The following is a 26,484-nucleotide window of genomic DNA, read 5'->3' as shown; positions in this document are numbered from 1 at the left end:
CTTAACACTACACAGGTAAAGACACATGTCTTACATTATGAGGACCATAACACTACACAGGTACAGACACATGTCTTACATTATGAGGACCATAACACGACACAGGTACAGACACATGTGTCACATATGATGACCTGAACACCACACAAGGGTGACGTTGGTGAACCTGATGTTGGTGAACCTGACGTTGGTGAACCTGACGTTGGTAAACCTGGTTTGACGTTGGTGGACCTTAACACTACACTGGTATGAAAATGTCTGACATAAGAGGACCTGAGAATACACAAGTACAGACACATCAGAGATTGGAGGAAGTGAACACTATAATGGTACAAGCATGTCTTACATAAGAGGACCTGGCACTTACTAGTACAAATGTGCCTGAATTGGCCTCTCATACATCAGAGTAGGTCATTGTGACTGGTAACTTCCATGGAGTTAATTTGGGTTAAGTTATGCAGATATTGCTCAATTAGAAAGGTAACACTCGCACGAAAGCAAAAAAACCCAACTACAGGGTTCGCAGGTTTCTTCCGGGGGTGGAAAAAAACCGCAGAATAAACCACCGTTTTTTCCACTTGGAAGAAATAGGTTTCTTCCAGTTTCTTCCGGACAAAATGGAAGAAACTCATTTTTTGGGGAAAAACTGTTGATAAAGTTTCATAACAACCTGCAATGATTTCTAACTAAGTAATAAATGGACAAGAAGCACTATAGTGTCATCTAGGTAGTCTATATCTAGGTTTGGGGCACATGGCCTGCCTCCAGCATATACTGTACACAATATAGCACTAGGCTACTAGCATTGGACAAATCAGGGAACAACAATGGGTAAGCAATATTTTGCAGACCAGAATGGTCCTGATTATAGTCCAGTTCTAAGTTAAAAAATAGTTTCTGAGTGGAGGGGCAACCGGGCAAGTGTTCCCTGGAAACTAGTGTAGGCCTACGACAATGCACACTCATTACTACCATTACATTGAACACTATGACCATATTTTGTGGAGATTGAAGTCAAGACATGAGGGTTACAGATTCGACTGGAAGTTGTAGTGTCAAATGAGGGCTGGCTCGTGGCCAGCTGTGTTTAATTGTGGATTTTTGTTCTTTTTGCTGTTGGGATGACAAGTCCTCCTGTTAACTACAAGTTGTAATTTAGGGAGTTGCAGAAATTAAACTATTGCCTAAATCTAACAGATATTGGTCAGCTATTTTCTTGGTGTACATATTAAATCCTCAGTGCATGGGCCAATCCAGGTTAATCATTCATACAGCATGGCCAGTTATGCAATTCTGGTTGATGGGGGTATCGTGAGATGATAAGTAGTCTTCAATAAATGTGATTTATAAGCAAACATCATTTGGTGTAGCAAAACAGCCCTAAATTATAATCAAAACAAAATATCATATTTTGATGGTTTCAATGGTATGCATTTCAGTCAGATGTTGGTAAGCTATTTGTCTCTTTATCATGTATGTGGGCTGTGCTGCCTATATGCCAATTTTCACAGTTTCTTCCGGTTTCTTCCAGTTTCTTCCGGAAGAAACTGGAAGAAACCTGGAAGAAACAGGTTTCTTCCAGTTTCTTCCACGTCCCCGGAAGAAATAGGTTTCTTCCGGAAGAAACCGAACCCTGCCCAACTACCATATGTTTAAGGTTGTGGCTAAACTGAATGTACCTACTAGTACATGTTACAACCTTCTTATTGGCTGGGCATTACCATCTGTTGGCTATATATCATGGCATATGGTAAGCTAGCAAAAGTTTGACTTTATTGCTAGCAATCCCTTTATTGCATCTTGATGTGACTGTATGCTCTGCAGTAAATAATCACCTTTATGGTGAAGACAAGCAAGAGTTGAGGGTTGCCCCCACCTCTCTGGAGTTGTCACGACATGACAACAAATAAATTGGGCTACAATGACCTTGTAATGTAATGACCTTAAATGGGTTCTGAATTAGTGCTAGGTAGGTAAGCCAACAGAAAATATGGCTTGGTTGTGATAAGAAAAAAATATGACAGGGTTGGGCAAATCTAGCAAATAGAAAATATATATTTTAAAATATATATATATAGGATGGAATGAAAGAGAATATGTTTAATTCTCAATCCCTGTTTAATGTTAACATCTACATCCACAAAGAGGATGCCCAAGTCTAAAAATTGAAAATGCAAAATCCTCTTGACCGATCATTGTTTCTTTGACGTGCCTCTGCACTATATTTTGTAGAGCAACTCATGTTTCAGAACTTTGGGGGAGTATGTCGAGGTACCGTACCCCTGGAGATATCCAAACTCTCCCGCATGACGGTGAATTTCCTCGAGTAATGCGTCATTATTCTCCTCTTCCTTTTCGTAGAACATTTTCCGACGGCCTGTGCAAGAGTAGACGCCCTCAGGTCCCACGGTTATACTCGAGAGGCCCTCCGCCTCGCCGTTTCAATAATCAGACACCTCAAGAAAGTGCAAAAAGACTACCTCAGACAAATCAAGCAAGGTAAATTTCATTTCTTGATACCTTGGAAAATTTATTTTACTCTCTTACAGTGGCTAGTCTTCTAGTAGGTAAGAGCCTAACAACGGAAATCTGTCGTAGGGTGACGGTTTTTACAACATTTTAATCTTCTGCTCCTCAGGCAATCCCGAGAAACGGTAAGAAACGACGGACTAGTAAAAGAAGATGACGTAGACTCACACTATATTAATTTTTCTTAAATGTGGCTTACGCGTGTTTACCTAGTTTAAGCAGCTGGTTGGATTTACATCATAATGTTTAGCTCAAAATATGATGGGAATGTTAAAAAACTTGAGAGAGTTTTCCAAAGTAAAATGTCGGTAGTAAAGTCTGGATCTATCACACCGTCAATGCAGAGATGTTTAGTCTGTGAGCTTTTTTGTGTAAGAACCATCGACGACGAAGTAATTCATCGACAACTAACCGTTCAGGGGAAATACCTGCCGATTCAGAATGAACAAATAACATTGGATGATTTAACTTCTTTGAGTTATGTGGTGAGAAGTGCACAGGGTTCATGAAAATTTTATACAGCTAGTATTTACAGTAATTACTGATAGCGTACAAGTTCATGAAATGTCAGGCCAAGTTCATAATACCTCACGACACATCAGGCCAACTTACTTTTACACATTCTCCTACACAGGCTCTCTAGTGGATAAGCAGTTTGCTAACAGTTTTATTTTATTATATTTTATTTTATTTTAAGTTCATAATATCTCCGTTTTTGGTCCATATGTCGTTAAAATAGTCCGAGTGGAAAAAATGGCGTTAGAATTTAATAGGACTGTTAAATATCTCTTTTGTCTTTTTGTTTAAAATCATACCTTTTATCTTTGGTATAAATGGTACTTAAAAACTGCAGCTTTTGTATACAAACTGAAACATTTTTGACACTTGTACAAAAGTGAATTTAGAGGATTTCGGGCCAGTAAAATTGTACAAACAGCCATTTTCTTCAAAGTTTCGCACAACTAGTCCATGTACAAAAATTGCATTTGCTCATGGTGTGTCACAGTTGTCATCATAAAGGATATTCGAAGAAAAGTTGAATGTTAATTGCGGACGACAGTGTCGAAACTAGTGAGATATGAAGGGAAAAATTTGTTCATATTTTGTGTAGCAGTTTAAAAACAGTTTCAATATATACCATCAGTGGTATATTACTGAAAAGATTAATGGATATTTGTACAAACTGCTGCATTAAAGTATACAGTAGGCCATCCTGTTATGCAATATAAGATCATTTTTGACCTGTAAATGGTTGCTTTCAGTACACCCTCCTCATATTAAGGATCAATACAACATTCTTGTCGTCGGCCTTTACATTCAAGTTCTCTATTTCTATCGTATCTCACTTTCACAGCAGGCAGCAGAAAGTCGAAGTATAGGAAATCGGTCCAAAATTCATCTGTCCTCAACGATCTTTCAAATGGTCTCTTTGGTTCCACGTCCTCTTCTAGAGCGGCGCCGGAGGCATGGGTGGGCCATCCATTAAATCCAATCGGTTGTCTAATCAACACCCTCTTAGAAGCCTCCACTGTCCCAGAGGAAGATTTAAAAAGCCAGTCTAGTAAAGGTAGGTCTTCCAATTAAAAGAAGGGAATGTTCTGGTGGCAGAAACTAGTTTTATTTCCCTTACAGTTTCTGCATCAACAGGCAACAAACCACATCTAATTAGCCTATTTTATCGAAAAAGAACAATTTAAAGTCAGAATTATATGATTGAAGGGTAAGTGACATCATAGGGGGCAGATGAGTTGTAAAATAAGATGAGGTACTTTTAAGATAATTTTTTTTTTTACAATAGGGTCACATTTGCATGAACCATGAACATTTACAGTCCATTTGGTGGTGTGCAAACATTTCAAGAATGTCACACATTTCGAGATGATGGGGCTGTCATAACATAGGTATAGCGTCATTTGCATATATGAGACACAGTTCACTCACGTCAAATATTGGTATTGTCATCGAATGAACCAAAAGGTAGAACAAGCTTTCCATTTGTGATGTGAGAATCACAGATTTAAAATAGAAGTCACTTTTTTTGTGATTAGTGGAGGGGTTTTCCATTATTTTCAGAATAAAAAAGAAATATATATGTAATGGTAAAGCAAGACATCCTGCCATAATGGACCTTGTATCTATTAAGTACCTGTCCTATTATCCCCCTCCCCCTCCTGCCCTGTCCCTCGTTCACCTTCTTTACCCACCTGTTCTAATTATTTCTTTTTTCTTTTGTTTCTCGGTAGCATCATCCAGTCATTCAAATTCCACTGCCAATAGCCACAACACTACCAGTCACCAACAAAGCAATTCTCATTCCAGTAATTCCAATGCAAATGTAAGCCCTTCTTCAACTGTTCACTATCGCCACCTGCCCGTACAAGGCTTCCGTGACTGCTGTGACTCCTACCTCACCATGGCCTACGAGGTGGTCCTGATCGGCCTCGGGCAACAGCGCAATATGCCCGTGGGCCTCTACGCACAAGACAAAGCCTGCCGAGCCGAAGAAGAACTAATTAAAAGACACAGAGATATACCCCTCGACGAGAGGCTGGTTGAGGTGTTACAGAAACAAGTCAGAACCCTCATGGAAGGTGAGCATCCGTCTGACGTTTTTTCGCACAGAGCGTGCGATGTCGAGCTCTACAGAGTCGTCTGTAATGTGTCACCTGAAACAATGTGCTGAGTTAGTCGGGGAGTGTTTTCTGGTCTTTAGGGGACAGTTCCTCAATTTATTAACCAAACTTGGGTTTTGCTGCTTCAAAAGAAGTATTTGGTCATTAAAAAAAACTGGAGTAAAGGAAAAATAAAAAAAACACAACAAAACCAGTTCTTGATTTGACCTGTTGGATATGTGAATCTCATTAATGCTTGTATGTATTTAAATCTAGTTTACTGCCTATCTGAGGTGCAAATCAGTTTTTGTCAAGAAGCAGAGTTATCTTCCAAGAACAGAAATTTTTGTTTTCTTCTCATAACATTTTGTTTATCATTCAAACACATTTTATGATTTGCATGTTGTTTGGTTGCAGAGTCAAAAGAGCATAATTATCACTCCTTCTTCTTATTAAATGGTTTGCAAATTTATAAAAGAACAATTTTTTGAATGTTCTCGTGTTCATTCCATTGATTCCAAATATAGCCACTATTTTTGTATTTGATTTTTATTTTCATTCTTTTTTTTTTGCAGGTGGTCCTTTGAGCGGTCTTGGTTTAAATGTACCACCTGAGAGTGTTCCACTGCACACCTTTGGCAGGTATCTATTTCAGGGTCTCCTTCCACACAATGAAGACCTTGCATATGAGGTTGGCTTAAGGGCATTAAGGTAAGACGCATCCTTCCACTTCACATGGACTCACCCCCCCCCTCCCTCACCCCATCCCTCCAACCATTAGAACTGTCATCAAATCTTACCAAGGCTCCTGTTTTTAGTGATTTATAGCGTATGTGCTGATAGTGATTTATATCATATGTGCTGATAGTGATTTATAGCGTATGTTCTGATAGTGATTTATAGCATATGTGCTGATAGTGATTATAGCATATGTGCTGATATTGTTTAATAGCATATGTGCTGATAGTGATTTATAGCATATGTGCTGAAAATGATTTACAACGTTTGTGCTGAAAGTGATGTATAGCCTTGATAGTGATTTATAGCATATGTGCTGATAGTGATTTATAGCGTATGTGCTGATAGTGATTTATAGCGTATGTGCAAATAGTGATTTATAGCGTATGCACAACCTTCTGGATCAGGAAAGATTCCAAACATCTCTTACTCTTCCTTGACCCTGTAGGTTACCTATTTTGGAAGACTCCTCTAACAGCTCAGATTCAAGCCTATCGGGCAGCGTAAATGCCGTTCTGATGGGACGCTATCCACACTGGTTCGTGATTGGACACATTGAATCGCAGCAGTGCCAATTGGCAAGTTGTATGATGTCTGCAGCAAAAGGTAACGTGTATGAACTAACTAACTAACTATGTCACTCATTTGGAGGAAATGGATGAGTAGAGCCCCCCCTTCAGGTTGGGAAAAACCGATAATAATAAAACTGGGGGGGGCCAGGGGGGTGGGGGAATTTAGGTAAGCAAAAATATAGACAGTGACTTTCAACAGATGGAAGCAGTAGGGGAGAGCTTGACTTCAGCCAGAGGGTTGCCCCAGACCTTTCACCTGCATCCCCTGGGTGAAACCACATAGAGCCCACCCATTGACTCTGTAGTCACCTGCAGATAGGTTTCTCTCCCAAGCACTCTAGCCACCTGGTTTCTTAGAGGGCCCCTCCCTCCCCTATTCCCCACTTACCAAAGCAGAGGCCTCCTCCAAGCTCACAAAGTCAACCTTGTCAAGGGAGAGTTTGGATTTTAGAATGAACATGTGTGTTACCAGGAACCAGAGGGAGGAGGTCTTTAAATTGTGCTGTCAAGATATTAATACCATGTCATGTGGTCTAGTACACAAGTGATTATGGTGCACAAGTTTGTTTTCCTTTTCCATATTTTGTTGCTTAAAATTGCTACATCATCAAGCGATTGTTGGCTTAAATTCAATACGATATTAAAGTTGATTGGAATCTTATTGTGAGTAGGTTTGCAAAAGAATGGGTTAGTTATAGTTAGTTTGCTGAGAATCGCCAATAAATCTACTCATTAGAAGAAGAAAAAAACAAGAAGAAAATTTAGTAACCTCTAATTTCAAAGGTTAATCTTGGATCATGTAATGTTGTCAGGATATCTTCTTCAGCATTGAACATAAAGGAATATTTCATAAAAAACAAGACTGAAACAACAATAACAACTGCTCCAACCCACCCCTCCCCCCACCCCTGACCCCCAACACACACAGAGTCCATGCCCCATCACTCTCAATTTGACCTGAACACATTAGTTTGCAGTATTCATGTGGAATTATTTGTCTTTATACAATACTCTTTCGTTGTACAGTTTATTAAGGGAAATTGTTTTCATGTTTTAGCACAGTCATTCAGTCATTCAAAGTATTTTTGTTCTTGTTTTCTGTATTTGTCTCACCAGAAGGTTGGGGTATTTTGTTAATTCGTCCTTAGAGAAATTACCATTCTTTGAATGGCGAAGCAATCCGAGGGAAAAGTTGGGTTAATATACAAAATGTAGAGAATTGTGCACAGACCAAATTAATTGGTCTGAAGGGACGTTTGCCTTAGTGCTAGCAATGCTGCACCTAGTAAGGTTATGCGGAAGTTGCTTTACTTGTTTTGTTTTTACAAGAGATATATTGTTGGTGACAACATGTCCTGCAGGAATAGTTCAATAAGTCACGGAATACTCACAGAGAATTCTCAACTATTTTGAGCTTCATAAAACAATTCCATCTTATATAATTGGACAAAAAATTACTATGTTATAGTGAACATCAATGTTTGTATGTTTGCAACTTTTACCATCACTGCTTTGGTTTTGAACTTTTCAGACAACATGAAACGGTTAAGAAGCGTGCTGGAGGCGGCCCAGAGGCATATCCACAGTGCATCGCAACTCTTCAAGCTGGCGCAGGAGGCTTACAAGGTCGCGACCCCCGTAGATGGTATCACCCACTACACGCTGCTCAAGGCCACCTTTGAACTCGGTTTACACATTATGGGGATGACGCTTGCCAATAGAAGTTGGGGACGTGCGGACATCGTCCGATGGATGGTCCAGTGCGCCACCGAAATAGGAGTGAGCGCCCTGATCACCATCATGCAATCGTGGTACACGCTCTTCACCCCGACGGAGGCCACCACGGTGGTGGCCAGCACGGTCATCGCTCCGAACACGGCCGTGAGGTTGAATCTGAACTATCGCCAGCAGGAGGAGCTGGCCCGTTGCGCCAGGAGCGTGGCCTTGCAGTGTGCCGCCAAGGACCCGCCCTCCTGCGCACTGTGTGCTTTAACTCTGTGTGAGAAGGACCCGGTGGCTTTCAAAGCGGCGTATCAGATCGTGGTGGACGCCTCAGCGGGCGCCATGAACTCGCAGCAACTGTTTACGATAGCACGGTACATGGAACACCGGGGCTACCCTACCCACGCTTATGATCTAGCTGTTCTCGCGATGAGGAACCTCTCGCTCGGGTACAACCAGGATGCCCACCCTGCCATTAATGATGTATTCTGGGCATGTGCCCTCAGCCACTCCCTGGGCAAAGGTCAACTTAGTAACATGATCCCACTGGTTGTGAAAAGCGTCAAGTGTGCCTCGGTTTTAGCAGACGTCCTACACAGGTGAGAGAAGTAGTTCAATTACCCGGGGGGGGGGGGATATTTCGGTAAAATAGCAAACAATGGTTTCAAGTATTTTGTTGTATTTTTCTCGAAAATATTGCATAGGACACTGTAAAAGTTATAGCATTTTGAAGTGCAAAAGTAAGCAATTGCTAAATTGGTTCAACTGTGGTTGAAGATAATTGTCTTGTTTCACTGTCGGGTTTAACTCAAGAAATGACTGGAAATTTTACTCAACTATTAGTTTATTTGGGGGTTGGAATACTCTAATGCAGAATAAAACAAAGAGTTGAATTGGAGGGAACATTAACTGGTTTGTGTTACATATGATTTGTACAAGAAGGGTTGGGGGGGAGGTTGCTCGGGGGGAGGTTGCTTGGGGGTTGGTATTTCCTTCTTTTCCTTGGTGCCATCTCTTCTGCTTTAATGTTTGCATAAGTTCTTGTGCAAATATGGGGGGAAAAAAGGGGGAAATTGGATCTAAATCTTTATACTGTGACGTAGCTCACCGCTAAGCCTACAGTCATGCTTGGAAGCCCAGTGTATATGATGCATTCGCCAATGTTACCTCATCGTACTCAGCTTGGGTGAGAAGAAAATCAACTCCACTACTTAGGGTGTCAACTTTCAATTCTTAATTCTTATTATTTAGTTGAGGCTCTACAGGCTTCAGTTGTTACTGGGTTAATAGTTGGAGGGAAAACGTCATGTTTGAAGTAAAAGCTTTAGAGATGCTCGAATCTGACGGATTTATTTATGGGCCGAAATTTGTCTAGGAATTGACAAAATTGAAAAATATAAATTCATTTGGTTTCCTATGAATATTTGATCTATTATCAGTTGAGGATCCGAGAAAATATCCGACGCACATTTAACGCCTTTTTTTATTTTTATCGTCTTTTCCTCCACAGATGCACCTTAACAGCTCCGGGCATCGGCTGCCAGCCAGATGCAAAGTTACGTTGCATCAAATTACTGCCGTACGATAAGGATCCCATCAGACAGCTACTGGAAGCCGCAATCGCTGCGTATATTAACACTGCCCACTCTCGTCTGACTCACATCAGCCCACGCCATTACGGCGACTTTATCGAGTTCCTCAGTAAAGCTCGGGAAACATTCCTATTAGCGCCGGACGGGCACCTGCGGTTTGCTAAACTCATAGACGATCTAAAGATTATGTACCGAGGGAAGAAGAAGCTAATGCACCTTGTCAGAGAAAGATTTGGTTAAATGTGCTTTCATGTACGTACAGGGGGTGAGGGGGGTGGGAGGGGTGATGGGCTTGCTCGCCGAAGTTCCTTGTGAAGCCTCACAACAACTTCCTGCTCGGTGCTGGTTTATGTATATTCACGCCATCGAAACGAGGTAAATTGGATACAGGAAAACTGAGTTTTGCAAGCCAGCTCTATCCGAAGGCTTTTGTTGTTTTAAGAAAAAAAGCAAAAAAAAAAAAAAACTATTTTCAGGGATTCGATTTAAAAAGAGAAAAACAGATAGCCTAAGAGAAAGTGCCTGACAAGAGGCCAGAGTAAAGAGCGGAAACCAGTCGGAAAGCTTTCAAATGTATCGAAAAGCCAAAGAAGCCTTATCATACCAAACAATTTTTTTTCCCCAGTTTTTTTTTAAAATGTTTTTTCTCTCTTAAATATATCCTGCATATTTTTCCCATTTTATTCTCTTTCCTCCCCATTCCTGTATTATTGTGGCTGGATTTTTGTGTACATTTGTTTACCAACATTAGTCCTCTCATCTGCAAAGGTATTTTTTTTTCTTACCCTCCCCTGCCCGGTATTTTTTTCTTACCCCCCATCCCCCATCTTCTTTTCTTTACCTTTCTCATTGTTCGTTGTTAGTACCCATCGGAAAATGTTTCAATGTTGGGATTTTTTTTTTTTTTCCATGTGTGTGTGAACCTTGCTAACAAACTAGCAACTAAAAAATTTGACTTTGTTATTGATATGCTAGTGACCTTGTTATTATTACTTGTACAAATATTATATTTTTCATCTTTTTAATAGTTCTCTTTCTCTCGGTCTTCATCTTTTTTCCTTTTGTTTGTATCGTGGAGAAGAACAAAAGAAAAAGAAAGTCTCTCTTCTTCTCCATTGTTGTGATTGGAAGATGTATTTATATAGGTTGGTATTAAACTATGTGAAGTTTGGGTACTCAACAATGTGTTAGTTTGGTACTCAAATTGAGTACCATTACTACTACAACTACTGCTATATGGTGCTGTGGAGTTTAGTCTACCTGTTGTTTAGTGGATGTCAGAGTTTGTTATAGTATTATTATTATTATTATAATTATGATTATAATTATTATTACCTGTTTCTAGGTTTGTCTAACTTTCCCGTCTCTGTTGATGTAAGATGAAGGTAAATATTACCAGATTTGATGGTTACCTTATTCTATTTTTGTAACGTTGTTTTAAGAATTAAAAAAAAGAAGAAGTCTTTATTTCTTTAGTTTTGAAACACATCTCACTATAACCATGGCTGCCAGGGAATAGGAAAATCATATAACCCCCCAAAAACTGCAAACTTATCTTATTCCCTTTTAATAGGAGAATGAAGGTAGCCAGATTTATTGAGACTCAAATCTTGAACCTTGGTGAGCCTTTTTGTTCTTTGAAAACTCCTACGTTTCAACCATGGGCATTTTTATCCTATTAAATGCAATATTATATTTTGTGGTAACTGAAAGTTGTTCCTGTTAAGTTTACTTCTGAATTACAAGTATGGATAAAAATGATTCAATCAATTCTGTAAGTGTATTGAAGTTACCTCTTTCAGTAGTGCTAGGTTTCAGAAAAGAGCTATTCCCTCCCTCCCCCTCCCCATGGAAAGTCAGTATTTCTCAAAGGATGATGAACTCATATAGGGAAAGTTTGGCAACTCAGTGACTTGCTCAAGGTTTCTTTGGCAAACCTACGAGCTGTTGCTTGCTGGGTTACTTCTGAATGGCGAATGGGTTCACAATGCTCGTAGAAATACACGATTTGAACCACAATTCATCCTCAGTCATTCTTCACAAGAGAAATCGTCAAGGTTTGGCCAAATGCATTCCTCATTTTCTTCATGTGATTACAGTCTGTAGGGGAAGAGTGAATTAAACACAACCACTAAATGGGTTATAGTGCCTGCTTCAAAAACTTGGATGTTGAATCACCATTATCTTTATGTTACATAAAACTACTTATCTTGCGGATGTTTTCCACTCTATTCAAAACAGGATCACGTTTGCTTCACGGCTTAAAAGCGCTTTCATATTTAGGGGCATTAGAGGGCACGATCGGTGTGTGTATGGCAGCGCTGTTCTGATGTTTATAAAGGGACAAATTATTCAGCGGCCATCTTGACCCGTGAAAAGCACTATCGTATCGTGATAGAAAATGAAGGAGACTCATATAGTTTGTCCTCTAATTTGTATCAAAATAGGACATTATTTAGAAAATATTTTTGAGATGAACACCTGGAGGTTTTTCTTTATCTGCCTTTTCACTAGAGGTTATCACATTTAAAAGGGAAATTGTACTAGTTTAAGGAGTATAGGATTCTATATTCAGGGACAGTTCTGCTATGCCAGAATTCTGTTACATTTCTCCTAATTTCAGAGGTTTAAAAGTTTGTGCAACAAGACATATAGGGAGGGAAAAGAAACACTCTTATGGAGTATGGGCTTCAAACTTTGTTGATGGATATGTTTACCAGATTTTTATTTTAAAATCCTTCTTCTTTTTTCATTTTTTTGGCTTACAGGTGTGCTATGATGGGTAAATCCATCTCACATAAGTTAGAAGAGTTAAATGGTCATACATAGCAGTGATAAACTTCATATTGAAGAATGCTTTCTCTGCCAAAGGCCAACTTTATTAAACATTATTGGCCCATTTTGTAATTAATTATCTGTAATGGCATAATCAGTACAGTTTTATAAGAGAAGAGAGATATTTAGAGATAAGTTCAAGCTTTTGTCCTAAAACATTCCTAAGAATATTATCTTTATCATATCCTGTTATCTAAGCAAAAACAAACAGACGACAACATGTTTTTCTCGTACCTTGAAACTACTCATTTGTTTTGGGCAGCCGCTAGTTGATTTGAAGATGTTGTTTAAGCAACACGAGAATCACAGATAATATTTGAATCCAGAGTCTGTCTTTGTTTGGGTGTGGAGAGTTTTTTGTAAAGTGGTGATGAATGTAAGGATAGACTTTCATAACCAGCATGGTTATTAGCACATGTTGCAATCGTTTTAGTTTATATCACCAACATGGTTTATAGGTAGAATTCTTTTGATTTTAATTAATTATTATTGGTAGGGGAAAAAAGTTGTGGGGGAGGGGGGATCTTTGCCACAGTTATCCCTGTTAAATTTAAAATATATCTGCCACAATATCCATGGCAACGGATACATTACTCAACAATTTCAAGAGAAAGTTGCCACACCAGTCATGTCAGAAAGATAAAACGAAATGTCTGGGTGACGACGTCACTTGTCGAAGTATCGATCAAATTTTATTGTTCTATCTCTCAAAAATAGGTGGTCCTTTAAATCGGTGTCCACGTAACTATAAACAAAACAAAAAAGTGAAAAATTCACTATTTTGAGAGCCAAGACGAATGAATGGTAACAGTTGTTTTCCACACCTTTTCCCCCTAGTCTCAATAGGTATTTTAGTTACAAAATTAATAGGGAATGTTTCCACAAGAGTTTCTAAAATATAAACTTTATCAAATCACTTTCTTTCCTGGTTTTGAAGGACTAGAAACAGTATGTGCATGTCAAGAGAGAAATAGCTAGATTAAATGACCTGGTATTATGTACAGCCCAGCAGCGGCGGTTTGGATTAACAGAATAGAGACTTCCGTTGTTAGGTTTATAACATTTGAAATGAAATATTTTCAGAGCAGCTTATGTTAATTTATTGCACCATATTTTTTTTTTTTTTGGTTTCTATTTGTTGTTGTTTTTTCTCCTTCTCTTATTTTGTTGGATATTGTATAGTTTGTAATCCGGATGTCTCAAAAACCTTCGTTAGTGGTATAGATTGTAGTATGCTGCATGTTAGGTGATTGGTTAAATTTAATTTGATACGTTACGGGTGTAGAAAAGGAAAAAAAAAACCTCGTAGATATAGAAGGAAGCTGTGTTTGAAGAGGGGGGGGGTTGTGGTGTGGGGGAAGGAGGTGGCAGTCTGGGGTGGGAAAGGAGATAACAAGGAAGTTAAGAGGGAGGGGGGAGGGGAAGAGGAGAGCAAAAGGATCTCCGAAGTTGTAAGTGAGAAGGGAGGGTAGGGGGTAATCTTGTTAACAAATTATGAAAGCATCGACAGCTTTTATTTATTTATTTCATATATCCTTTTGAAAACTGAGTGTTTTCCCCAAAGCTTTATATTGCAGACAGAAGAAAAAATTAATAATGTATAATTATATGGAAAAAAATTGTGTATAGAATAAGGTAAATATTGGTATAGAATACAAAATGGGGAAACATAATTCACTTTAAAAACTTTCATAACTGCCCTGTTTTTTTGATCAAAGCTTTGAAATATATATTTGAAATTAATTATGAAATAACCTCAGTTGGAAAAATGATGAAAAATTTTGGAAATTTTGTGGAAAAAATGTTTTCTTGAAACAGATGAACAAAGAGAATGAATATTTTGTACTTTTTGCAGAAATGCAACCTAGCAATGCTTAATAGCTACCCTCAGTGAATGGCTGCCAATTCAGTTTGTATATCAATGTCAATTACAGGGGTTTTCTGCAGAGGGGGGAGGTGGTGGTGGGGGGGGGGGTTATGTAGAGGAGAGTGCTTTGGTTTCTAGAGTTGAGGGATACCTCTTTGGAGATGTAGTTTAACAGAATTTGGGGAGTTGATGAAGATATGAGTTAGTTTCCCATTTGTAACACAACTTTTTCTGTGATATTTGTCAGTATTTTGTACCTCAGTATTTTTTTTTATTCTTCAGGGTTTCTCTTGAATTTCAGTACAAGTGGACTTTCTTTTTCTTCACCCCCCCCCCCATTCATTACTATAACTTACAAGGATGGTCTGGTTTTGTACACAGACCTGTCTTACTGTTCATTAGCATTGCCATGGATACTTTGTATGTGTCACCTAGCGACCCTTGCCTCCCCTGGCTTTTTCCACCCTAATAACCCAACAATTAATAAAAAAGTATTCTACTTAATGAAGAGCAGTTTATTACATATGTAACCTCATTATCCCATATCCCAAACTTATTCCACCCCCTCCCCCCGCCCTACTTACTTTCCCCTGACCTTTCCATCTCCCTTCACATTCCTTTGTCTTTCTCTCCCCTCTCACACCCCCTCTCACACGCTCTCTCCCATTTCAATTGCAGTGTCTATCCCCCAACCTCAGCCTTTGAACTCTTCTATGCTAATATAAAGTTTGAGATCAGGTCAGAACTACCTCATAGGAATTTGATATATGTTTGGCAAAAAAAAAGAAGAAAAATGATAGGAATTTGTTCTTACTTATCTTGAGTAGAGACTGTTGCTCTCCTCTAGTTATTTCTTAGCGGGGACGAAATCCATCTCGATGCATTAAGTGGACTTCATAAGTGTTGGCATATCCTCTATATGACTTGCAGACATGCACTACTAAAAGTTATGCTTGCTCCTCGGGTAAACGGAGTTGGTGAGCCAGGGGGGGGGGGGGGGATGGGGATGAAGAAGTCAGGTCTTTTAAAAGTATCCTCTCTATTGTGGGCAACATGTAGCCAAGTCCATCATCTTTATTCAGAGCCTGTAAAGGTAGTTTGAAGTTGAAGACATTTTTACTGTATCGCATTGACAAAAGAGTTGAGCAGTTTAGGATCCTTTTGTGAAAGTCAAATGTATTAACATGAGTGGTGGAGAGAGAGTCTCTACCCTGATATATAAAGTGAAAGGGAAACATTGATGTCGAAAATGTTTTTTTTTTTATTATTATTAATATGATTATTTTTTTTGTTTCAAAGGGTTCATTTATTTCTGCAGTTTTATCTGGTGAAGAAAGAGTTGCTGGTGAATGAGGTGTATAGTCTTGTATGTAAATGTACTAACTAGTTGTAGAGCTCAGGGGTATGCCAATATTTATACAGATCATTTCATTTTTTATTTTTCCTCTTCATTTATCTGAGTTTTCTTCTTTTTTTTCCCCCATTTTTTTTTTGTCGTTGTCCTTTCATCGTTAATGGAGACATTTGTATTTCATATCTAAACTTTGTGATGTTAAAAATTCGTGTGAGTAACTGGAAACATTGCAGATTGTTGAGTAACAAAATCATAAAACAGAAAATTTGATCGAAAATGATAAAAAAAATGTCGTCTTTTCCAGTTTTATAATAAATTATTTGATTAGAAATGGACATCATTTGTGTTGCTACTTCTGTTTGTGCCTCTCATCTCTTTTTGTTTATCTTTTGTTGGAGGGGTGGGGAAGGGGGGTGAAGGGGGGGTTGAAAGGGATGCAGGATGGTGGTGGGAGGGAGAATTGGGTGAGGATATAAAGTTACCTAAGCTGCCAACAATAGATGCAATGTAACCTGAGGTCTGTGGACCCTTTAGAGGTCTTCAGGTGGTCAAAATTTCAATATTTTAATACTGAATAAATGAACATCAAGATCAGGGAAAGGCCAAGAGTAACATCCCGGGTGGGGGGGGGGTGGATACTTTTTCCTGATCTTGGCCCAAACACAGTGGGGCTGAGGTCATTGGTGATACTCCTTATGTCTTGGGTGTGCCCGGATGCAATTATTTAGGTTATTAAAGGACAAGGTAATTTGGAGAAAAATAGTACATGTTCTTTTCATTTACATTGTGAATTATTATGTGCGATAGGAAAGGATCAGAAAACCGTTTTAATCCCATAGTTTATGTGGATCAAACCAAACCTATTACATGATAAATTGTAACTTCGACTGATGAATTTTATATATTGCAAAAACTATTGAAGAAACTTCAACACTGCAATTTTCCATCCACTCATTTTCTACCCCGACCAACCTATCTCGACTTAAAGGGGGTTCTGTGGTGACACAAAATTGGCCAAAAATAAAATTCTTTAAAATCCTTCAATTTTATTATTTGACAGTTTAGGAATTGTCTTTTTGAATGGCACTCATGATTTTCTATGGACAAGGCAAGTCTTTGCAGAACCTTGCTATAGTTAAATGGTGCTTGGTTTGCTACATAGACTCCTTTAAAATAACTACATACTACATTGTTAGCCAAATGTACAAAGTTTCAAGAACCGCTACAAATTACTAGAAACAACTGTACCAGCAGATGGCCCTCTTTTAATGGAAAAATTGACGACTGCTTTCGTTGATGTGGGCAGGGAATATGCAACTAAGCTACAGTAGTATGTGATAAAACAATGGAACCTTAATGTAGAATGAGGTCATCAGTAGTAGGCCCAAAGTTTAGCCGGCCTAAAGCAGTTAGTTTTTTTTTCAAAAGTATGTTCTGGAATGACCTGACTCTTATAAATATACCCAGACATTGAGGAGTTTTGCATTCATGTGGTGTTTGAGTGCGTTTGTGAGGCCCAGCTTGTAAACACGATATCTCAAGAAGGGAAGGTCAGACCAATTTTATATTTGGTCTGTAGAAGTAACATATCGAGTTCAAGTTTTTGGTGGAGGTCAAAGGTCATTTGGGGTCAAATTGTGAAAACCTTGTAAACACAATATCTCAAAAAGGAAAGCTTGGGAGGACCTCATATTTAGTGTGTAGAAGTACCACATTGAGTACAAGAAAAGCTATTGTTTTGGTGAAGGTCATTTGAGCTCACCAGGGGTCAAATTGTGAAACGTCGTAAACACGATACCTCAAGAAGGGAATCATGGGCAGACCTCATATTTGGTGTGTAGGAGTACCACATTGTGTAAAAGAAGCCTGTTGTTTTTGGTGGAGGGAAAAGGTAATTTGGGGTCAACAGGGGTCAAATTTTGAAAACCTTGTAATCACGATATCTCAATACTGGAAGCTTGGGCTGACCTCTAATTTAGTGTGTAGAAGTACCACATTGAGTTAAAGAAGCCTATTGTTTTGGTGTAGGTCAAAGGTCATTTGGGGTCATCAGAGGTCAAATTGTGAAACCCTTGTAAACTTGTACACCCTCACTATACATTTCGTCAGATTCATGAAGAAAACTGCTCGTTAAATAATCGAAACCACAATGCATTTTTGCATTCTGGTTAACTAGACAATGAAATGACTCGGCGAAACACAAAGGCTTTGACAGTCATGATAATATACGTGTTGACCTTTGAGCAATAGTGGCCATTATTTGACTAACTAGCATATTTCGGGCCAATATACGGGATGACGTTAAGGGAATGTACTTGCAAGCAGGTGTGTGCTCAGAAGGAATAACTAACAAAACAACTATCATGATTCAAAGTAGAAAAATACAAAAGAAAATCCAAAAACAGCCTTTATATATAATCATATTTATTTATATATTTTGTTATTTTCACCAAGATTTTCCCTCGAAAGAAGCTGATTTGAATAAATTGATAAATTTGATAGTTCAATAATAATGTAATTATGATCAGTATTAGATTGAATTCGTTGATATTACGGAAAGAAAGAAATTAATTAATTGGTTTATGATAACATAAAAAGTTGAAGTACAAACCAGTCAAGATCTAAATGAAACCTTTGTTATCTGCATCAAACTGAATCTTTTTCAGAAACTTAGAAATCTGATGCAAAGAAATGCATATGTTTGTCAAGTTGATGTGTTCATCAGAGAGATATATTACTCCAATCACAATTGTAAAAGCATCAGATATCTTTGAAACTAAATGCTAGGAATATGTTTAATGTTGGGCAACATCCGCTTAATTAAAACTTTAATCATCCCCAGCAAGAAAATCCCCCCCCCCAAAAAAAAAGCAAATGCTGTTGGCTGATACTGACCACAGGTCACAGCATTTATTGCACTTGCCAACTTGTTGATATTTGTTCGCATAGTTTGCAGCGATCCAGATAAAAGTGAATACAGATATACCCTCCCCAAAATGAAAGTGTCCAAATTATTTCCTTCTACTTGCTTCTGCCTCCTGCCCTCCCCTCCCCCCCCCCCTCCGCCAAACCTCCCCTTATGTAAATTATAAAACACAGTCATTTACTGCTGTGTTTCTACCCCTTTGTTTTGGTGATGCCAATCTGTTCCAAGAACTGGCCCTCTAATGCAAACCATTCCTTTCTAATTATCGACATATATATTAAAACAACATTTCTCTCTTTTCTGAAGAATGAACTATTTCTGAAATAGATCATCTCAACTAAAACCACAATTCATGTTCTTTAGAAGAACACTAACAGTGCTACTTAAGTACTACAAACTGTACAGTACAGTACAGGCAATGTTACTGTAACAGGTTATACCAGTTTTTTTTATACTTCTTTTTTTTGCCCAAGCAATGAAGTGGATTTGCAGTTGATAACCAAATGAATTCTAAGCCTACTATGCTATAATGGTAAGCAGCAACCAATCCCAGGTGTAAACATTTCACAGTATCTAACTGTTATTTGTCGTCCTAGTGATTACTCTGGAGTAGTACTTAGGCAGTTTCCTAATACTCTGCATAGCTTTAATATCGGGGAAAAACCGTTCTAGAAACTTTGCCAAAAAAATGTAGTGAAATAACTGAGAAAGGCAACATACAAGTACTGATTTTACAACTAAAACTCAACTGGATATTCAAGTTCATTAACAAGGCACACAGTCTCAAAAGAAAGGGGGTTGGAATAACGTCTGTCAAATTTGAAAATAACTTTCAAGTTAAATTTTGCTTGAAAGCAATGGAACTCAAATTCTCCACATCCAATACCTCTGAATCATCCATGTGTTGTTTTTAAAGGATTGGCTTTTATAGGCACAATATTAATTTTAATATCTTCTATCATTCCTGTTTGTATTTTTTCAACATTTAAAGTCTTAGAGGACTAACAAAATCAAGGAAAAAAAATAACTTGAGTCTGTCTTAAAGGTATTTTCACTCGCTTCCAAACAAAATTTAATTTTTTTTGAAAGGCAAATGGAAATAATTTTAATAGTAAACAGGAAATGGATTTTGATATTTCTTCAACAGCTTTTAGGCTAAAGAAATGTAGACAGAAACACCCTACAAAAACAAGACACATACCTTTTAAGGTCTGGGGACATCTGCAAGTCTGACAATCAGAGAAAAATCCTTTTCCTCGAGAAATTTAGGACTTTTTAGAATTGGTCACTATACTGATTAAAAGAATGTGACTCAGTTAATTTAACATTAGTGAAAAACATTTTTTAACAAAAGTGGAATTGAATGATAATGATGGATGAAAAGAACAAAAGGGTTATTGTTGGTTTTTTCTCCCTTTGCTTTTAGTTTTCCTTTGGTTTATCTTTAGTCTCCTCTTTCTTGGGTGTAACTTTAGGTCCGCTGTACGGCAGCCTCCTGTCGCTGTTGAGGTAAGCTGCTATCTTCTCCCTGGTTCTGAACCTGTTGTAGAAGGAACTCAGTTTGGGATACGGTTCCAGTACGTCGACTGTAGGGAGTCCCACATCCAGCTTTCCAAACTCCACTTGCCCGTCCAGCATGTTAAAGATTAGATAGTCTACCCATGTGATACGTCCACCGGTGAAGAATGAAGTTTCCTGACGAATAAAACGAGAGAATAAAAATCAATCCATATCTGTTTCTTAAAGTAGGTTAATAGAAAAAAAATTGCGTTTATTTTTGAGTGAAATTGAGAGTTGGGTCTCATTCTCCTTAGATATGCTTGGGAAAATGAAGAGACTAAATTAGCCAGTTATGAATAGTTCCATTCAAGTTAACAAAAAAACAAAAGAATAATTAAGTTGTCATTTCAGATCATTTTCCGTACTACTATTAATGGAAACGGTAAAAAGGACACTGGAAAGTTCAATGTTTCCAACAATTTGTTCAACATTTGACATTCATTTTGACTGAGGAGGTAAAATGTCCTGTGTTGTTAATAATGGAACTTTAGCATCAAATAGCATCCATAACTTAACAAAAATGCTATATTTAAAATTAAAAGACCACTCTGTAAGATTTATTTTCAGATTGGATCCAACCCTTGATACTATACATCAAGAGTTCATCAGTTTGGAAAGATATTTTTTACCCTCTTCCTTATTTCAATTAAGGTATGAACCAAAGCATCAAAGAAATTTTTGTTTTATCACCATTTTTATCTCCCTCCACCTCTCATTCTCATCGTCTATCTATCTACCTCTCTCTCTTTCTTCTCTCCCAAGGAAACCTGTCAATTATAAGCTAACAACTCTAAAATAATTTTAAGCATTTAATTTAGAACAGCAACTCTCATATAGTCGAGTATATGTTGAGTAGAAGTTGTAAATTAAAGGGATTGTCTGATATCGGACAATGTTACAGTTATATGTGAACGTAAAATATCACACAGTGTTTGTTGAAAGACCCGAGCTGAATATCATGTCCTTAACTATTTTGAGTGGCTGAACCTTTAATTCTTCCCTGGAGTAGATCACAGTATGATCTCGTAACAGCAAAAGGTTCTTTAAAAGCTTTAATTCTTTCCTATTATAATCTTTCTTGTTGATTTACTGCAGGAAATTACAGACATGTTTAATTAAAGCCATTGACTTCAGCCAACAAACCAATCCCTTTAATTAATTAATCAACTAATTGATATGCTTACCTCTGATCTAATTTGAGGGGCCAGCTTTTCAAAGTGCGAGAGCCATATTGGAGCTACGTTCTTCATATAATCATCCCACATGTCAGCGGTAAACTCAGAAGCATAAACCAGTTTTGAGAGTTTGCTGCCAAAGTCCTCTGAAAAATGAAGAGAAGTAGACAAGTCCTGACCTAAAATCAATTGATGGGGTACAGTTTTCAGGATATGAGATTTTCTCTCACCTCTACCACATAAAGCAGCATTTTGTGTTTTGTCGCGGTTTTCTACTTTTTTGACAAGTCCAACAAGGTTTTTACCTATATCAATCACAAAACAGCAAACTAAGATATTAGCCAAGTGTTTTCCCTGCCAAAAGCGTTATTTGGCGACTAATTAAGGACATTTGCAGATAATGAGAAAAGTTTCCTCCGACAAATTATACATTTAATATTAATCCCATACATTTCCCTCAACCCACTAGTTTGAATTCAACCAATCAGAGATGCAGGTTTAGTTATGAGCCGTTGCTACAAATAGATTCAAAACGTCGAGTTGGTAACTTGGTACAACCAGCGAGCTGGTACTCTAACAGCTCCCTGGTACAACTGCCATAGACAATCTACTGTACACAAATCAAGCATGGTTTTGTATTACGTATTGGTCAATGACGTACGTAGCTTTTAAATATTCATATGATGGGCGAGGTTTCTTTGGATCCCAACGGTAAATATCTTTGAGAAAAACAAAGTTGAAAGTTGTAAATTTTTCGACTTTTTTGCCAACAATTGAAGTAAGATTTGAATAGATAAGCTAGTTATGTATGTCGTTATGGCATCATAGAATCAGTGAGGTTGAGAAAAACCAAAGAAAAGGTCGCAAAATGCTGCTTTAATATCAAGATTAAAGATGAAACATGGGTAAGGTCTCATTAACAATCTTAAATTTGTCTTTTTAATTTGTCTGAGGTTAGACCTTTGAAAGGAACTCAGGATTTAATTTCAGATTCAATTCTTCCATGAACTTAACAGTGTCAAATCTTCAGGAATTGTAGCCTCTAAAAGAGACAAAAAACAACAACAATAACTCTAAACTAAGGAATTTTTAATTTATCATCATCAGGACATTTGCTAACGAGGAATCAGCAATATCTTCATCTACTCTATTGTAAAGTCACATAATTAAAATAAATGCATTAATAAAGGACCTACTCTGCAAAAGATCTCACGAGTTTTCTGAATAAGGCATTGAATGGGCCAGAAATTGCCTGGCAAATGCATATATCAAACCAGGTAATTTTCCGTGGTATAGTACTAAATTTATTGTAACATAAGTCTAAAGTTTGTTTCCAAGTACTTTTGGAAAGGAAACAACAAATTAATTTACGCTATGCGCTATAATTTAAATTTGTAAGACTTCTTCCTTACGATGTGTGTTGTCCAACACAAAAGTATCGCATTTTGCTGAATAATTGTAAAATATCCTATGTGATTTTCAACGTGAGATATTACATACCTTTTCTTTCAAATGAGTCAGCAGAATAGTATTTGATATAGTTTTTAACTGTTTAATAAGCGTTTTGGACAATATCAAACTTTAGTCAAATGATTTTGACCTGGGTAAGTCAAGACTTTGTCTTTTGTCAGTACTAATAAAGAGACATGGCAAGTATTTAACTGGAAAGGAATTGGGAGACATTGCAGAAGAACTTTACATTCAATGAATTTGCTTTTCATTTGCAACAGATTTCTTAAGAGCAGAGGTTAACATACCAAGACATATTATGAATTATATATTGAAAGAAGGTAATTATATGTATTAAATGAATCTTCTGAATGAATTTTATTACCTGCACCGGCTGCTAAAACCTCGCACTGTTGAACATCCAAGCAATCACAATCTAATCCTTTGGTCCGCCCAAGGTAATGAACAATGGCGTGACTTTGGACCAGACTAAACCCACTGTCAGTGACAATGGCAGGAACTGTAAAAAACGATGAAATCAACTTCAGAAACAACAGCGAATCACAAGTTTACTTTTTGTTTCTTTTCAACATAACAACAACATACAGAGGGGCTACAACTTGAACAATACATGAGATAAGGTTTTCTTTATTCATAATAAAGTATCAAATTTTTGTCACCTGCATAAACTATCCTTTCACTATATGTTGCCAAAGATTAGAAGGGGAATCCCCCCCCCCCAAAAAAAAAACAACAACAACACAGCAACATGTTGTATTTTTTAATTTATACTTTGTCCGATAAGATAAGGTTTTCTTTATTCATAACAAAATATCAACCTTTTGTCACCAGCACAAACTATCATCTCACAATATGTTTGCCAAAGATTAGAAGGGGAATCCCCCCCCCCCCCAAAAAAAAAAAAAACAACAACACAGCAACATGTTGTATTTTGTAACTACCTTGTCCGAACGGAAAGATTCCACTTTCTATCCCTGCTTTCTTAGCATCTGGCCAAGTTGCTCCGGTGAAGAGGTTTTGCTCGTATGCAATTCCTGTGTCTTCCATTATCAAACGAATGGCCTCCGCCCGTCCACGGAGAGTAAAGTAATGAAGGGTAACATTGTGCAGCTCGGGGATGGGAAGACAACCAGCTTTGCCGTGAAACAATTCAAGGCATTTCCTGCGCAATGGAAAAGAACGAATATCAAGTTTATTCTTGTTACATGAAAAGGGCTGTCTAAACTTAATAAAAAACGGCTAGACATACAATATGAATGCGTGCTATATGACAAAGTTTTTTGTGAGCCTTCAAATGTTGTCATGGCGTAATGTACAGACATCCAAAAGTCAGTTTACTTCTGTCAATGTTGCCAGAATTATTCCCAGATATATTTAAGATATGGTCATTCATGCTCATACAGACAGTTTAGCATTAATCTTGAGGATGCATTTGTTTAAGTGAGCCCTCCATTATTTCTGGGAATTTATATATATTTTTTCAAACATTTAGCATTTTCAACGTACCAACTTTACAGATAACGGTGCCCACCTTTTTAAGACCTCTTTCACTCAAGTCATCTTAAAAAGTTTCAGAATGCATCATCAAAATCAAGTGTCATACGTAACAACAAACATTTCAAACTTGCAACGATGTCAACAAAATTTCCACAATTCTGAGCTTCCTATCAAAACTCTGTTACCATTGTAGACTATAACAATTTAGAGTAACATATAAAAGCAACTAACTCGATGAAACTAAATATTTATTTTCTCTGTTTTTTTCCTGTTCATTTGCTTACAAACATGTTAACTTTAAAGTAACATATTTGTAACAAATTACAGGTATATAAGACAACATTTTTATCAAATGACCATTTTTGGGTAGTACTCTCAAAAGATAATATTCATTATCCATGACAGTTGGTGTCACCTTGTGTTGAGGGGAATTTGTGACTTGTGACATTGTATAGGATTGTATACAGAGGGGCAGAGTGTGGTTTTAATTGTGATTTTGTAATTTAAATATATTGCATCATAATGTTGGTCCACAGTAGGTACCTGCCCACAACATAAACTGACAAGTGGTATGCAGAAAAGATAACATGCAGGCATGTTAGTGCCACCAAATAAACAAAGATATTTGACCCAGACTAGGTTTAGGAATTCTCCCTTCTTTTACATGATATTCAGCTTCCCGAAGGCCTACAGTATAACCAACACATTTATTTCCTTCCTATTAATTTACAATAATCTATCATGTGTTTTAGTAAGTCTCCAGAAATGTCGCTGGATTAATGTATTATCCAGGGAATATCCCTGATTTGGTAGAATGGGTCATAAATAAATTAAATGTTAGCTGTTTTGGCATGTCTTCCTTTCAGTCTCAACAAAACTTTGGACTGTTTGCAATTACGAACATAAGTTTATTCACGTTTCATAGATAGGCCTAAAAGCAACCCAGATCATTCAAAATTTTATAGCCTGTAATTCACATGGAAACAATACAGCTTTTTGGCATCAGAATTCTATCTTGGGGCCCTCAGAATTCCACCCTCCCTTGCATAGACTAGGCCTACAGTGTAACTTAGGTGGGCCTAACAACATGAGGATGTCCACATCAACGTTATGTTCCCGGATTTTACTGGAATAAAAATTATGGTCACCTCAAGGTACTATTATTAACTAGGCTAGGGCTTAATACGTGCTACTTATGTGATAGTATGGAGTTAAATGTTTGTTGCACGATAGGCCGATATGCTAGTCTCGCAGAATCACTACCCAGAATAATTTGAAAAGGGTAGATAGGGCCAAATGTTTCAAGGTAAACTCTGTCACCCGTGCATTAATACACGTTCGACATCTTTTTCACCTCGACAGCATTCCACCTTGTCCAGTTACATAAATCGTTGCTATCGCAGCGACGACAACGGCACAAAACTGTAAAATTGCAGACATGGTTATTTTCTCGCTTGGTTCTTTTCCAGGTGGAACGTTCGCACATTTTAATGGACACGTACATTCATATGGAATTGCACAACTTACAACGAGCTCAAACGAAGTGATGTGTCACTGGTGGCGCTATAGCTTATTTCTAGAATTACCACTGAATGTCGGGTACCCTATTAGTCCACTGATGTGCAAAAGAATATATATCTTATAAAAGTAGGGAAAGGACTGCTAGGGTCAAACATCCCCATCTAAGACCCAGTTATCGCACAATGGAACACAGAAACCATAAATCCTATTTCGATATGTGCTCGGGCAGAGTTAGTGTACTCTCTTTCGTAAACAGTGGCGTAGGAAGGTACTTTTGAGTGGGGGGGGGGGGGGGCTGAAGACTGACGGCCGGCCTGGGGGAGGGGTCTAAGGGGATTTTTTTTGGATATTTTTTGCATTTCCAGGTGGCCTCAGATGCAATTTGGTGCAATATAGCACACTTCAACACCCACTCCAATTTGTAAATAATTTTGCATTTTCACCTGGCCTTAGATGCAATTTGGTGCGATCCAAATGAGATTTTTTTCTCATTTGGAAATGAAAAAGGGGTTTT

At 37.8% G+C, this 26,484-nt stretch overlaps 2 protein-coding genes across 3 annotated transcripts in view; one reads left to right on the top strand and one right to left on the bottom strand.

The window, feature by feature from the left end:
* The window catches only part of LOC139980264 (zinc finger SWIM domain-containing protein 5-like), a 78,785-nt gene extending 62,629 nt beyond the window's left edge, over positions 1–16,156 (top strand). The window contains exons 8-14 of one of the 2 annotated variants that reach the window (XM_071991817.1): positions 2,362–2,499; positions 3,887–4,096; positions 4,773–5,120; positions 5,717–5,852; positions 6,328–6,485; positions 7,983–8,772; positions 9,684–16,156. In XM_071991817.1, the coding sequence (XP_071847918.1) occupies positions 2,362–2,499; positions 3,887–4,096; positions 4,773–5,120; positions 5,717–5,852; positions 6,328–6,485; positions 7,983–8,772; positions 9,684–10,005 (2,102 nt within the window). In that variant the 3' untranslated portion in view covers positions 10,006–16,156. Of the gene's footprint in view, positions 1–2,361; positions 2,500–3,883; positions 4,097–4,772; positions 5,121–5,716; positions 5,853–6,327; positions 6,486–7,982; positions 8,773–9,683 lie in introns of both variants that reach the window. The other variant, XM_071991808.1, reaches the window with a different exon arrangement.
* Positions 16,157–18,228: 2,072 nt separating this feature from the next.
* Positions 18,229–25,971, bottom strand: LOC139980256 (glutathione S-transferase P 1-like). Its single transcript, XM_071991804.1, has 5 exons — positions 25,804–25,971; positions 23,894–24,114; positions 23,317–23,451; positions 21,492–21,628; positions 18,229–20,442 (listed from the first exon to the last, which is right to left on the bottom strand). Exons 1-5 carry the CDS (start codon positions 25,887–25,889, stop codon positions 20,170–20,172), a joined length of 852 nt encoding a protein of 283 aa, XP_071847905.1. The 5' UTR covers positions 25,890–25,971; the 3' UTR covers positions 18,229–20,169.
* Positions 25,972–26,484: the final 513 nt, after the last annotated feature.

This window comes from Apostichopus japonicus, chromosome 2 (genome assembly GCF_037975245.1).
Source record: "Apostichopus japonicus isolate 1M-3 chromosome 2, ASM3797524v1, whole genome shotgun sequence".
NCBI classification, from domain to species: domain Eukaryota; kingdom Metazoa; phylum Echinodermata; class Holothuroidea; order Aspidochirotida; family Stichopodidae; genus Apostichopus; species Apostichopus japonicus.
This window is presented reverse-complemented; position numbering and strand designations above follow the sequence as displayed.